At 40.5% G+C, this 15,258-nt stretch overlaps 1 protein-coding gene across 1 annotated transcript; it reads left to right on the top strand.

The window, feature by feature from the left end:
* The first annotated feature begins 1,235 nt into the window (after nucleotides 1-1,235).
* TPBG (trophoblast glycoprotein) lies at nucleotides 1,236-3,313 on the top strand. Its single transcript, XM_015832087.1, has one exon. The coding sequence runs from the start codon at nucleotides 1,304-1,306 to the stop codon at nucleotides 2,486-2,488; it is 1,185 nt and encodes a 394-aa protein (XP_015687573.1). The 5' UTR covers nucleotides 1,236-1,303; the 3' UTR covers nucleotides 2,489-3,313.
* Nucleotides 3,314-15,258: the final 11,945 nt, after the last annotated feature.

Here is a 15,258-nt window from a genome sequence, read left to right as displayed (position 1 = left end):
CGGAGGGTTACTTGCGGAAAGTTGCAAATTTTCTCCAGCAACTTTCTCAGGTTGGAGCGGGGTGAACAAAGCCAGGACTCTCTTGTACGTTGTAAAAGATGACGGGGATTAAGGCTCCGCTTTTCAGCCCGGCCTTTTGAGGGACGAGGACCGCCATCCCTTGCTGTGGCCCGCGGCAAAATCCTTCGAGCCCCCAAACGCTGCGTTTCCAGTCCTCCGAAAAGAGGACCGGCAGGGGTGGAAATCCCAGCCTTTTATCCAGTTAACGGCCATTCAGCGATGTACCGGTAATGTTTTGTATCTGAAGACGTTGTAAGGGAAAGGACGTGTGGCGTAGTGGTTAGGGTAAGAGGACGCAGGTTCTCGCTGGGCGGCTCTCGGCCAGTCACTGCCACTCTTAACCTAGCCTACCTCACAAGATTGTTGGGAAAGTGGATTGGGAGAGGGTGCTTCCCTCTTCCCTAGACATTTGGAGCTCCTGAGCAAAGGGAGAAAAGGAGAAAAGGAATCTATTATTATTATTAAATCTAATAAAAGAGCATACCTTGTATTAATGTATGTTTATATTTGTATGCGGGGGGGGGGGATATTTCAAAATTAATAAAAAAAATTGGAAAAAAAAGAGCATACTCTCAAGCAGACGGCTTCAGGTATTTGGACTACAATGGCCATTATCCCCTGCTGCTCAGGGTGCCGAGACATTGCTATTAAACCCCACTGGGGAAGGTTGCTGAAGGGAGAGACTCCCTTGAGGGCAGGCTGGCAAAACTTGCTGTTAACACATCAAGATGAGTCCAAGGATTGCTCTTTTTCCCCCTCTTTTTCTTTCTTTCTTTCTTTCTTTTTTTTTTGCAGTCCGGGCTTTTTGTGGTTTGACTCAAGGGGTGGCACTTGGGAAGGGGGAAAACGATCTTGAGAAGCAGGAGTGTGCTGGCAGCATCCAGGAAGGCAGAGTCTGAGAAGAAAGCATGATCTTTTCCTCACCTCAGCGTAATTCAAACTCCTCCTCGCCTCCTCCTCCTCCTCCTCCCATTTTTTTTTCTGCTTTTTTTTCAAGGGTGGCAGGACGTGAACGAGAACTGGTCCGTTCCTAGGGCTGTTCCTCCCCTTCCAAGACCGCTGTGGAGTCCCAGCCTGGCTGCACACGCGTGGAGGGAATTCCACTTTCTCTCCAGGCTTCCTTTCTCTGCCTTTCTGCGTGACCCAAGAAGAAGCTTCCGGAGGGCTGGAGCCAAGGATCCTTTAGAGACAAGAGACGGCCCAGGGAGCACCGCAGGAGAACAGTCCCTGACAAGAGGTGGTGATGCTGGGGTGCTCTCTTTGGCGCTGTGCATCCCCTGCGCTAAGTGGGGTGAGGCGAGGAGCTGGGGGGCTGGAGCTGCTACTCCTGCTGGTCCTCTCAGGCTGGGTTTGGGCTCAGCAGCCACAACCACAGATTCTCCCCTGCCCTGCGCTATGTGAGTGCTCCGAGACAGCCCGAACAGTGAAGTGCGTCAACCATAACTTGACAGAGGTGCCGCCTCAGCTGCCGCCTTTCGTGCAGGGCCTCTTCCTCACCCGTAACTGCATCAGTAACCTCTCTTCTGCCTCCTTCCTCTCCGCCTCCTTCTCGGAGCTCACCCTCCTCGACCTGAGGGGCAACCAGCTGAGCTGGGTGGGCGCGGAGACTTTTGCTGGGCTGCCCCACCTAACGCAGTTGGACCTCAGCGATAATTCACTCACTTGGCTCAGCCCCATGGCCCTGGGCAATACCAGCAGCCCCCTGGAAGAACTGGACCTGAGGAGCTCCCTCTACAACAACAGCTTTGTGTCCCTGGTGGCGGAGCTGCTCCAGACGGGCACACTTCTCAACTTGAAGCGCTTGGACCTGTCGGATAACAATTTGATTTTTCTCCCAGCCAGGATGTTCTCCGCCCTGCCCAGCCTGGAGCACCTAGACATGCACAACAACTCAGTGGTGAGCTTGCATAAAGTGTTCTTGGGGAACCTCCGACAGCTGCGCAGCTTCAATCTCGGCAGCAACGGTTTCAAGACCCTGAGGAATGACACCCTCCAGCAGCTGCAGGGCCTCCCTTTGCTGGCCCTCAATCTCAGCAGCAACCCCTGGGTCTGCGACTGCCACATCGAGGACTTGGTGGACTGGCTGAAGGAGAGCAAGCAGGTCGAGGCCAAAGGGTCCCTCGAATGCTCCTATCCCCAGGCGTTGGAAGAGCGGTCTTTGGTGAGCATCGATGTGTCGGAACTCAGCTGTCCCTTTCTGATCGATGACCAGACCCCGCTGCAGACTTCTTACGTCTTCCTCGGGATAGTCTTGGCCCTCATTGGTGCCATTTTCCTCCTGGTTTTATATTTGAACCGAAAGGGGATCAAAAAGTGGATGTATAACATCAGGGACGCCTGTAGAGACCACATGGAGGGCTATCACTACAGGTACGAGATCAACACAGATCCCAGGCTAACAACCCTGAACTCCAACTCAGATGTCTGAAGAAGTACTACGGGGAAATGGGCCTGCTGCATAATAGCCCTGCATGAAATGTAGACTTTAAATCTTTCCCTTACTCTCACCTTCTTCCTCTTCCCGTTTCACCTAGACATCAGAGACTTCACACATGCAGAGAATTATGCCTCCCTGCCCAGCATTCACATAGTTGTTATTATGGATGTGGTGCATGGTATTAGGCAGTCTGTACCATTATTACTTTCAAGCCTTTGCAACTCACTACCGGTTTGTGGTTCAATATTTCTTAGCATCTAAACAGATAAGAAATGTTCCCTCTTTGTTTCCCCCTCCGATATTTTCAAAGAGTGAGCATATATTAAAAAATACCGTTCAACAAAGACTGCCTCAACTTTTTTTTGAGAGAGACATTTTACCGATTGCCAGAAGGTTGTTTTTATGCCTCATAATTGGGGAAAAGGTTTATAGGTTGCATGCATATTTAGAAAAGTGACATGTACAGACAAGCAAGTAAATAGCAAGAATGCACAAAGGGAAAACCCTTAGCCCGAGTAAAATCATATCCCTTAGCCAAGTAAATCAGCTACTGTACTTGGCATGTTTGCCCTTTCCTTCGTTGTTTGTACAAACCACTTGTATGGTTCTGCTTTTGGTAAATAAATACAAGCATTTGCAATTTATATGAAAAATTGTTTTCAAGGAATTCTCACCTCGTATAAATTGCATATGAAGTGAGTTTGCACTGTTAAACAAATCAATAAATGTTTCTGTTCTGCTGCAGTAGACTATCCTCTTCTAATAAGGAAATTAAGCCCACAATACGATAAAGATTCTTTCCTTTTTGATAAAAATTGTGCAAAATATGAAAGAAAGTCCTTTTTAAAAAAAGATTTGTTTGGAAGCATGTCATCAATGTAGTTTAATTTTAGACAGGCTAGAAAAAAATGCAAAGTTACAATAATTTGCATTTTTTTTTTAAACTGCAACTGAAATACCGTCTCTTTTATTATGCAATCTCATTTTACACAACCTGTTGTGACCTAGTAGTGGTTGTACAACAACTCTAAGTGGAAAGATAAAGGTCTAAATGACAGTGATTTTTGGAACAATTGCTGAAATTGGAAGCAGGGTTTTGCTGCTGAATATTGTACAGTTTCTTTTTAAAAATCTATGCAAACGTTACTTTTGGCAACTCAATGGGAATTACTCCCAGATGCATGTGAAGAATCTTAAACTGAAAACACATATTTTGTTGAATTAAAATATGGATTGTTTCATTGTTGCTCAGCTATGTGAACTCAGTAAATTGTGGTTTATTCAACATGCTATGGTTAAACCAATTGTGGCTTAACAACATATGAATCCAATCCTAATGTCGCATGAGTTTCAGTGACAACCCACCTGGTGGAAAAAGAGTAGTTTTCCAATTTGGCCAAATTGTATCTAATATATCTAAGCTGGAATAATTTGACCAAGGATCTAGGTGCATATACTTTTGGAAAACTACTGTAATGATAGAACTAAGTCATAGGTCCTGTGGAATGGTAGACTTAGTCTCAAATATGTTTAGCAATGGCGTCTTATTATAAAACAACTTTATTGAAGTCAGCATGGCCTTAAGTTTTCAGTTGAGAGTTGTACATCTTCAGACCTCAAGGGGGGAGGCTGACATAACTGTTCACCAAGCTAAAGACAATATTATACAACTCTAGTCTTCAAACCTTAGCTAATATTCACAAGGAATAATATAACATCTGTGCAAATGTATATTTTACAGTTTAACTTGTGCATGGCTATGACTTTATGTGTCTCTTTGCACATTTATAAGGAAAGATGTTTTGCAAACTATAGGGCCACCTTCAGTCTGAACATTGTGATAGTGCAGGAAGTATATTAAACACACACTTCTTTGAAAAACTGGAATGCATGAATTGTGATGCCAATCTGCATATCAGCTCTAAACAGATAAATTTACTTTCTGTTGAGTTGCTCTTAGCGATTTTTGGAAAGTTGTATATATCACACATCCTTGGTATTGCTTGCGAAGTGTTATTTCAGCTAGGTCTAATAAATCACAAATAAGTTTACTGTAGTGATAAGAAACCTTACCCTTATTGGTCTGGAAATAATTTCCAGCTAAATCAATGGCATGGAAATCTATTTGTGTATAAAGTAATTAACATTATTTAGAATGTTTACAGGTTAACTATACCACTGTTTATGAAGCTTCCACACTTATGCACACACACCATTACTGCAAGTTCTGCTAAATCTCTTTTTGCAAATTCATTTGTCCAATCGTACCATTTTGGGGGAAAGAAGTGAAATAAAATATGTACTACTGATTTATGCTTTTGTTTTACAAATACAAATTTTCTAATTTTAATCATTTCTTAGTCTGTGATATTACTAGAGTTAGTAATGTAATTCTATTGTGATATCAGCTCTTTCAAAAAATAAAGTAAAATAAAATACAGCAGGTACAAACTAAAATACATTTTCAGACAATGCTAGTGTTTAAGTCATTTTTTCAGTATTTTCAGTAGAGATTGGCATTGCTTTAAAAGAAAATACTGGTTTTGGAAGGTGTGCTGCATTTTCTTAAGCAGTAGAGCAATGCAAATCTTAATTTGATCATTGAAAAATGTACGGACCAAAAAAATGAATATGTTAGCACATATTAATATTACAGGAAGACATCAGGTTCTTAAGTGAAGGTTCAGAATGGCATTGTATGCCATAATATCTTTATATTTGAATCAATTTGAATCAAATAGTCTTCATTAAAAAAAATCCGACCATATCTGCATGTTTCCTGATCAATGAATATTCTCCTGAGTCAGTTTTAATTAGATTGTCTAAAGTGCAATAGACTTTTCCAATAAGAGGAAGACAGTTATAAAGAACTGTTTCTGTTTGGCAACTCAGTTCTGTCCCCTGTTTTTCTATGCATTTGTTAATACATGACATGTTTAGATGGGCATATTGCTCTTAAATGTTCTTAGAATTGTTAAACAATAGACTGATATTTTTATCTAATTGTTGTGTTAGTTTGATGTAGAATTAAAATATACAGAATATAATTCTCTAGCAGCTGAAACTAATGTACAGTATCTGTCGCCTTTTCTCTGCAACATCCAACTAGAAAGTATTTCTCTCTCTTTCTTGGAGCTGGTTTTTCTGACATTGGAACCCCTTGGCATATTTCACAGTTTCTATTTCCTTAGCAGCTGATAGCCCTTATTAGGGTTTATAAATGTCCAGATTTGCCCAGGAAATCTTTTAGAAAAGGAAGTGTTTCAAAACAAATCAATGCTATTTTGTCCTCATCTAAGACCCTTTATTCAAATTCAATTTAAATGGAAAATGGATCACCCCAATAGGTACTGTCACACTATTCCATCTCATTAGGTTGTGATCAGCTGGTAACTACATACTACGGTCATGGTATTGTAGAGCTGAAAAGAGGCCAAGGTCAATAAGACCTTTCTGCAGGTATATTTGGAGCCTGCCTAACTCAAAACATCTTTAACATTTCTCAGAAGATTATTCTTTTGCATAGAAACATCGATCTCCAGATAGCTCAGTAACATCAACCTTGTAGCTGCCTGTACTTTGCAACTCCTTGCTTACTGTAATAGTTCAATTTTCAGACTTAACTATTAAGATACTCCATCTACACACCAAAGGCAGAACTACCTTATGAGGTGAGGGTATCTCCAGCCACATAGAATACTACACATGAAGGGTCATTGTCAGATTCACTTTTGTTCTCTTTCCTTTAGATCAGTGTTTCTCAACCTTGACAATTTTAAGGCATGTGGACTTCAACTCCCAGAAGTCCACAGCCAGCAATGCTGGCTGTGGAATTCTGGGAGTTGAAGTCCACATGCCTTAAAATTGTTAAGGTTGAGAAACACTGCTTTAGATGGATTCTTACCTCTGAGCAGCATTTTCTCAGAAAAGGGAGAGGGGGACACTAAGAGAGGTTACTTTCATTGTACTGAATTAGAAAGCCTGCCCTGCCACTCTCCTCTTTCCACCAAGTCTCTTCTTTTCCATATGGCAATCTATTACCTCAAACCAGGATGGGAAGAATTAGGCAAAAAGATGGTGATGCCTATATAAACTTAAAGCTGCATCTTTATTGTCAACCAAATCATGGTTGCCTGTACTATCTTTTTTCCCCAATATCTAAGAGACAATAAATGGTTCACCTCACTTCACGTGGTCTGCATAGATAGCCTTCCAGAACTTTCCTATATGAACAGATGCCAGTGACTATCTAGTATCTCTTGTATACAATAAAGATGCTCTTCTCTTGAGGGCCAGCTGTTTCTCAAGCCAGCTGACATTTCAGTAATCCTACAGTTTGAGTTGCAAAACCTTTGATCATTTTGCTTCCCTACAATTTTTTTCCTGGGTGCCAATTATATCCATGTATTTATTAACTGTACTGTTAAGGTTATAGATACATAATTAATGTGCAATAATGAATAAGGAAGGTGCATTTTGATACAATGTCTGAGCCCCAGTCCTTATTTCCTTAAAACTATCTGGTAGTCCAGCCAAGGATCAAAGGCCTGCCCTATTAGTTTCAGCAATGTTCTATACATGCCTAACCCATTAAAATATAAATTGATTAGATAACAAGACCATTGATAAGATTTCATTATGACTTAGTAATTTAAAACTTTCTTATTTAGAAAAATATCTCTACTTCAAAGATGATTTTCCCCCCCTCTTGTCCCACACTTGATCTGTTGCCAATGGACTGGATAAATACCTGGCCTGACTGTTGCTCAATATACTTACTTGCTAAATTTAGTCTCAGATCAAGATATTTAAGGAGCAGCAGTTACAGCTGGCAAGATCAAAAATCTTATTTAATTTTATCTTTCTTTTTTCAGCGATTGAATGAATTCAACCAACAAAGAAAACCTCTCTGTGGGAGAAAAGAGAATAAGGCTTGGTTCAAGAGAGTTTGCAACTCCCAACTTCTATATTTCACTCTTTATGTACTGCAAAAGCAAGGTAGAACTTATGTCCTTGGCATGAAGTGGAAAACAACCACCTGGTTGACTGAAACGGGGTCCTGTCATTTTGATGGACTCCCATGTGCCTGCTGTGTGGTAGATGAAAAACCCTACGGATATTGTCCTTTTGGAAATAACCTGTAATATGGGCACTGTTGTGCATTTCCCCCTCTTCATGTCTTAAAGTTGCATTGTAACTGCAATTACATACAGGGGGAAAAAATGGAAGGAAGTAATTTTGCTTAAGGGAGAGTTTTAAAAACAAGCTTTATTTGGCTGACTGTGAAGAGAGTTTGGGAAGGATTTTGATTCTCTTTCGATTCTCTTAACATGGGGGAAGCAACCTGATATTCTCAAGATATATTTGACAATTCCTACATTCCAGAGTGGATGGGAGTTGAAGTTGAAAACATCTAAAAAACACCAAGTTGCCTATGGTTACTCTAACATTGGCAACTGTGACCAGCATATAATCTTCAAGCAAGCAGGCAACATAGACTCAGGGATAGAAGTATTTCAGAAGCACCATGGTTAATATATATATATATATATTGAGAAAGTGCTCTGCCCTGTTGGTTTCAAGAAAGATCTTTCAAAGTTTGGGCGGTATTGGTTTCCTCAGTTAAATAGGAGCTAAAATCTATCAGGGAAAATGTTTGATAATCTTTGGCATCCTTCCCCCATTTTATCTCAGCACCTAGTGGCTCTTATTATTATCCATTATGTAAAGTAACCCTCAAAAATACCAGTAGCCTGCCATGCAAAACAGCTCATTCAATTACTGACTTGCCTATATTCCTGCTTGCTAAAATAAGCCTTCATTTATTTGAGTGTGGATGTCCCATGTAGCCCTTTTTTCCCCTTGAATTATAAGTTTGAACTACAGGGATCCATCTCATGAAAGCATAGGAAATATCTTTAGCTGGTTTCTGCAGAGTGGTAAGAAACAGAGGTTTGGGGAGGGAAGGATTATTTTAAGTAATTGGAAACTTACAGCATTCAGACAATCTGTTGGAAGGTTCTTAAAAAGGAGTTATTCCACAGCAAATGTGCACTGACCTATAGGTTCAAGACTGCACTGGATTGCCAGATAGGATTAAAAAAACACTCAGATCTAAATCCTCAGAATCATCTAGTGAAAGATTTCTGCAAAGGACTGTGTACAAGCAGTATTTGTTTGTAAAGCTGTTCTTTATTTTATTTTGAAAAACGCATTGGAAGACAAGGGCTATTATTCTGTCCTAACCCAATAGAACATTTAAATACTTCAAATGTAGAGTATCCTGAATTCTAGGCACTATCTACACTGAAATATGTTTGGCTTATTAATGGGGGGCTTATTAATGTGAATGCTCAAAAGGTTCAAGACTGCATATATTATGGGGTCCTTGGTGCTCTCTGAGCTTGGTTGTTTTGTTGCAGATATTTCATTACCAACTAGGTAACATCATCAGCGATAGAAGTGAATAGGGGTTTGGTGTCTGTTTATATACAGGTGGCTTTCTCTTCTATTGGTACTCTAAATATTGGCCCATATACTTTCTCCATTTGAACTATTATCCCCACTTAGCACTGTCTATCCAAACCTCCACTAGAATCTTTATAGGGAACATCTGCAAACTAAACAAGAGACTCATAAAATGTAGAACTGTCAATATTTCAAAGTCAGAATTTCCTGAGACCCAAGGAACATACCCAATGAATGCCATTGTATTCCTGCTTGGGATTTTCCCATAAGTCTCTGTCAGCCCTTTTAAAAGTCAGGATGCTGTATTAGATTGGACCTTTAAACAGAATGCTTTGGAACAGGTGGGAGCCCATAGGAAACATCAAATCATTAAAGCAGCTGCTTCAAGCTGGAGAACACCAAGGGCAGTTTCTGAAGAAAAATGATACACCTGCTTTAACACGTGCTCACATATGTTCTGAGTAACCACTTTTGAATAATTTGCAGAGTTCGGTTAGAAGGGCTTTTGGATTGCTCCAAAGGGTTCTTTTCACATGCTTTAATTTAACAACATTTCATTCCTTGAATTCAGTAGCCAAATTTGTGTTCTTCAGAAATAACGTTTGAAATAAGTGTAATCCAGGTTTAGAATAGGATTATTGAATTACTGGAATGTGATCTATCAAGAAACTGTTGAAGTGAACTATACAAATGCAGGATTATCTTCTTGTTCAGTCATTGCAGAAGAGAATTGGCCTGTGCCCAGAGCCCCTTTTAAGCTTTGCAATGATGGGAATAGATTGCTGGCATGATGAACATTTGAGGTACACTTTTCTTACATTTGCACTCCCTAGAAATGATGCATGAAAATGTACATTCCATGTCTGAAAATAACAATGTTTGTATTTAATGCCAATTATATCCTTTAAAACTGCACAGATTTCCATCATATTCATTTAGAATGCATATGGCATGCAGGATTCAACCATAATGGAACTACAAGTTAAGACAGCCTGACAGGCACTGAACTAGCTTCTATTTAATCTTAAATCTCATATATAGTTTGCAGACCATGTTGCATTGTTTGAATCAAACACGTACTGTATTAGCATCTAAAATGTTTGTTGTGGTGCATGTTTCTCTTCTCTGTTGGAGACAACTTTATGTACTGATCTATGAAGTAAGTTTTAGAAGTAAAATTGACAGTTGGCTAAATGGGTTCAGCCTGTTTTTGTTTTCCTAATTATAGTTTTCATTTTTTTAGATAAAGCAATGCTGATGTTTTAAAAAAGATAAACATGTTGGCCCAAGTGATACAGTAGAACATCCTTTTCTACATAGCTGCTTAATTTCAGAATTTTTCTCCGTATTCTGGGCCTTTGGTGATTGTTGTATGTGTGTGTGTGTTTTAAATCAGCCATGATTACCAGTTTGATAACCTCTTTCACAGAGAAGAAAGTCAAAATTGAAGTTTGGAGGAAAGACTTCACCCCTCCCCCAGCAATCTGAACATGGATCTGGATCCTGCATCCTTGCTCACGAGAAGCTCAATAGGGCAGCTGCACACAACCTGAGCAACTGTACCTCATATTTGTGGCCCAGCAGTGGGGACGACCAGGATTGTATTCAAACAATAGGCTAGCAGCTGCTTTCCAAAATAGTTTTGAGGCCTTCTTTCCATTCTCACACCTCCAGGAAAGGGAATTTAAGTCTATGCAATGATAATTGGGCTTGATGTACATCTGAACATTTTCAGAAGGGTTATGGACCCACCTATCTGTGACCATTTTTAATCCCTCCTTGGGACTACATGGGGCAAAAATGGAAATAATTACATAGACTGACATATAAAATTGGAAGTAAATATAGCTCCAAACAAAACTGGATTTGTTTGGTGTTACATTTAAAGCCTCCTGGTTTAATTGACTGAGAAAGCGATTTTATTATTCTCGTAGTATTTTTTTCCTTTCCATGTTCCAGTTAAAGATGTCGTCCAGGCAGAACAAGTAGGTAATTTCTTCTCTCAAATAGTGGCTGATCAAAGATCAGGGAGTCATCCTTATAACTGAATGAGGATTTGAACCAAGTCAAAGTGTTCACCTTTAATAAAATAAAGTGGGCTCACACACTATACAGAGTAAAGCTATGGCATGTTAAGCCATAGCCCATAGTGATGAACTGCTGGGATGGGTACATGGCCTAAGTGGTGGCCTCAGTCTAGAGGTCCCCCTACTAATAATACTGCTTCTTTGGTTTTCAATTTAGCTGGGATGAAGCAGTGCCCATGGCTCAATACATTTAACTAGCAGGGGGAACCAAGAGCTATGGGCTCCCACCTTATTTCCACTTAAATCAGTAGACTTGTACAAGAGTGGCTGCCCACATCATCAAGTTAATACTCCCAGGCCTAGAATGGCCCGCCGGAAGTGCATGGATGCCACTTCCGGAAGTTCGTTCTAGGCCTCGGAGGCCCAGGCCTACATCCAATAAGAGAACCGGTGGTTCAGGTATTTGAATCCCACTACTGTGTAAATTGCTTCTTTTGAGACAAATTCATTTCACAGAATTTTACCTGTATTTTACTTACTTCTACACCATACTTACTTCTACACCATTTGTAAAGCACCAGCAAAGTGCAGTCTTCCAGATGTTGAAAAGAGAACATCTGTGGGAGGCAAATAACATGTCTTAGATGCAAATAATGATGCATATATATATACATCAGACATCATAATGCAAGTGCTAAATTGCATCCTTTGGATTATGGCCTCAGCGATATTCTTGTTTGACCTTGTGGCTTGTTAGATACGTTATGTTATAACTCATTGTTAGCCACAGTGGCTAGAGCTTATCGGTATATGTTCCTTCACATTTGACTAATCTTTGCCATGACATACGTCAAGTGAACCTTATCTTTCTCTTACTAATTCCCTTTTGACCTTGATATTGGCTAATTCTAAACCTAATATTTCTGGAGCAGTTTCAGTATTTAGATCTGATATAGTTAAAACTTGAGGATCAAAACCATTGCATACTAATTTGATTGTTTATCCATCTTTTATTAAATAATCTAGAATTGACTGCAGTCAAAACACAGCGTAATAGATTATAATCACAAAGAACAGATTTACAGTGGTTGAGTTTACAGAATGCACTAAACCACAAATTAACCTATCTATGGCCTGGTGCTCATCCTCATCCTTTTTACCCTCTAACTAGGGTAAAAAAATGTCATGTTAATCATTTTTAAAAATCATAATGTTGCCTTCACCTCATCCCCACCTCACCTTTACAGAGGCAGCTTATATTAGCTGCACACAGCAAAATGGAATGGGTCTGGTTTTGGAGATTTGCCATCTGTTGTCTTGGATGGGGTGGCATTGGCTCAGGCAGATCCAGTGAATAATTTGGGGATTCTCCTGGACTCACGATTCCTACTCAAGGAGCAGATGGCAGTCATGGCCAGGGGGACCTTTACACAACTGCAGCTTGTGGGCCAGTTATATCCTTTCCTGGACCAACAATTCCTGCTCACAGTCACTCATGCCTAGGCACCTCCATCTTGACTACAGCTAGTCCTCGACTTATAAGCCAAAAAATTGAGCCAAAAGAATGCTGTGGTTAAGTGAGTTTTGCCCCATTTTATGAACTTTCTTGCCACAGTTGTTAAGTGAATCACTGCAGCTGATTAGTAACCCAGTTGTGAAGGGAATCTGGCTTCCCCATTGACTTTGCTTTACAGAAGGTTGCAAAAAGTGATCATATGACCCCAGGATGCTGAAACCGTCATAAATATGAACCAGTTGCCAAGCATCTGAATTTTGATCACATGATCATGGAGATGTTGTAAAGGTCATAACTGAAAAATGATCATAAGTCAATTTTTTCAGTGCCTTTGTAACTTTAAACGGTTACTAAATGAACTGTAATAAGGACTACCTGTATTGCAATGAGCTTTACATGGGGCTGTCCTTAAAAAGTGTCGTGGAAGCTTCAATTGGTTCAAAATGTAGTGGCCTAAATCAGGGGTCCCCAACCTGTGGGCCACGGCCCGGTAGTGGGCCGTGGCCTGCTGGCCACCGGGCCACGGAACAGGCTGACCAGTGCGCACACATGTGCGTGCACATACACCCCTCACGCTAGCACCACAGCCGTGGGGTGCAAAAACAATGCCGCCACGCCACAGAGTGTGAAAACAGGCCGCTGCTGCGCCGTGGGGCACGAAAATGGGACGCCACCATGCCTCAGGGCATGGAAAGAAGGCCCTGCGCCGTGCAAGAATGGGGCAGGGATAGTATCACGTGGGCGCTAGCCCCACCCAGTTTGCGTTGCACTTGTGCTCACGGCCCCGTGCGCATGTGTAAAATGTTCCCCCTCTCTTTCCCTCCGGTCCGCCAACTGAGAAAAGCTGGTGACCTCTGGCCTAAATGGTTTTGTGCAGGCTTAGGTATGCATATGTGTCATCTCTCCTGCAGGAGCTGCATTGGCTGTTGATTCACTTCTGGCTTCAATTTAAGTTGCTGGTCATCACCTTTAAAGCTCTACTAGGGACTACATTATTATTTGAAGGACAGTCTTCTCCGGTTACATCTGCCTGACCTACCAGAACAGGGAGGCAAAGAATGCTACAGTTTCCCTCTCATAAGGAGGTACAACTAGTGGGACCAAAAAAAAGGCCTTCTCTGTAGTGGCTCTCTCCCTGTCGAACATCATCCCCACAGAAATAAGATTGGCCCCCACTTTGACATTTTTTCGCAAAGGCCCTGAAGACCTGGTTTTTGCCAATGAGCCTAGGAACCCAGAGTGTGATAGAATCCATCAACTGGCTTATTTAATTAACTGTTGTCACAGGCGAGGCACATTATTCCTTTTTATTGTTTTATATTAGGTTTTTATCTTTTCAAGCAACCCCAGAGTCACTGACAGTAAGTTGGGCAACCATATAAATTGTCTTAAATAAATATTAATACTTAGCTATTCCAATGTTGAATGAATGTTGTCCATGTTTTTCTGACTTACCTTTTACATTATAAACAATGTGCCACAATGTATTGATGATGTTCACAATGAAGCAGACAGAGCTGAGATCTACCCAACTGCCCAGCATCTATTGAATATTATAGGCTGCTGCAAGCTTCCCCTTTTTGGTATCTGGGCACTACTTTCATCACTACTGTGGCTTGGGCTGGCAAAGAGATCAGACACTTGGCTTTTGCAGATGTCTGACTGGCATTGTGTGACTTCTTATATATGCAGGTTTAACATTCTTTTGGAAGGATGGTAAACCTCTTTTTAGCACATGTTTAGTGATCTTCTGAAAGTTGAGCAGTGAGTAGTGTACAACCACTGTGGTCGTTACATAGATAGTGGAAAAGAAGGGAGCCTATTTTAGTTCAAGGGGAAAATTTATTCTTGGTTAGCCTGAGGGAAGTGCCCTTTTATATGAGTGGGTTCACATATTATGATATCCTATTACAGCATGTGCTTTGCTTTGGCTTAATGTGTAGTGTTAGCTTAGCCCGTGATGGCAAACCTTTTGGGCTTGGCATGTCAAACATTCAGAAAATGCCTAACTTGAATCTGTTGGCATGTCTGTCTGTCTGTCTGTCTGATATAGACTAGAATGGAAAAAGTCGCAACAAACTTATCCCAAAGTTTCATACATTTGAATTCAATCTTTGTGATCAGGGACCTGTATAAAGAGGCATTCTATTTATTCAGCCTCTCGTAATTGAAATGGTTTATATGTACCCTCAAGCAGTTCAGATAAATGAGATTGAACAATGCTTAAAACGTAATCCCAGGATCAATTTCAGTTACTAAATGTCATATTATGCACAAAAGTGACAGAATTAAAAATAGCATGGATGTGTAACGGGGAAAGAGGATGAAGTCTCAAGCATTCATTTATTGTGTATGATATAATGCTATTTAGTAAAACAGGCATTCAAAAAGTAACCATATATTACATGGCTTTTTACTGTAACTTTTACAATTCCTGAAAGTAAGCTCTTGGCATTAAAAGATTGGGTGCATTCAGAGGAGGATACCCATGGAAAGGGGCAAAAAAGTCAAGATGGCAGCCATAACTGTATGATTGAAAGATGTCATCTTGACATTTTTAACATCTCCACCACCTGCCGATGTCCCTTGATGCACTGTTATTTGTAATAGTTTTAACAGCTGGACAATTGAGAGACTGGGATTTTTACATGTTTTCTTTCATTTTCTTACTTATGATTCACTGCAAGTATGATTTCATATACTCCTAAATAAAACAAGAATATCTTTCTAATGGGGTATATAATTTGGTA

This window comes from Protobothrops mucrosquamatus, unplaced genomic scaffold (genome assembly GCF_001527695.2).
Source record: "Protobothrops mucrosquamatus isolate PMUCROS unplaced genomic scaffold, P.Mucros_1.0 scaffold_300, whole genome shotgun sequence".
Taxonomy (NCBI): Eukaryota; Metazoa; Chordata; class Lepidosauria; order Squamata; family Viperidae; genus Protobothrops; species Protobothrops mucrosquamatus.
This window is presented reverse-complemented; position numbering and strand designations above follow the sequence as displayed.

Bases quoted from the DNA above. Each gene is read 5' to 3' on its own strand.
- TPBG (XM_015832087.1), top strand. From the start codon at position 1,304: ATGCTGGGGTGCTCTCTTTGGCGCTGTGCATCCCCTGCGCTAAGTGGG.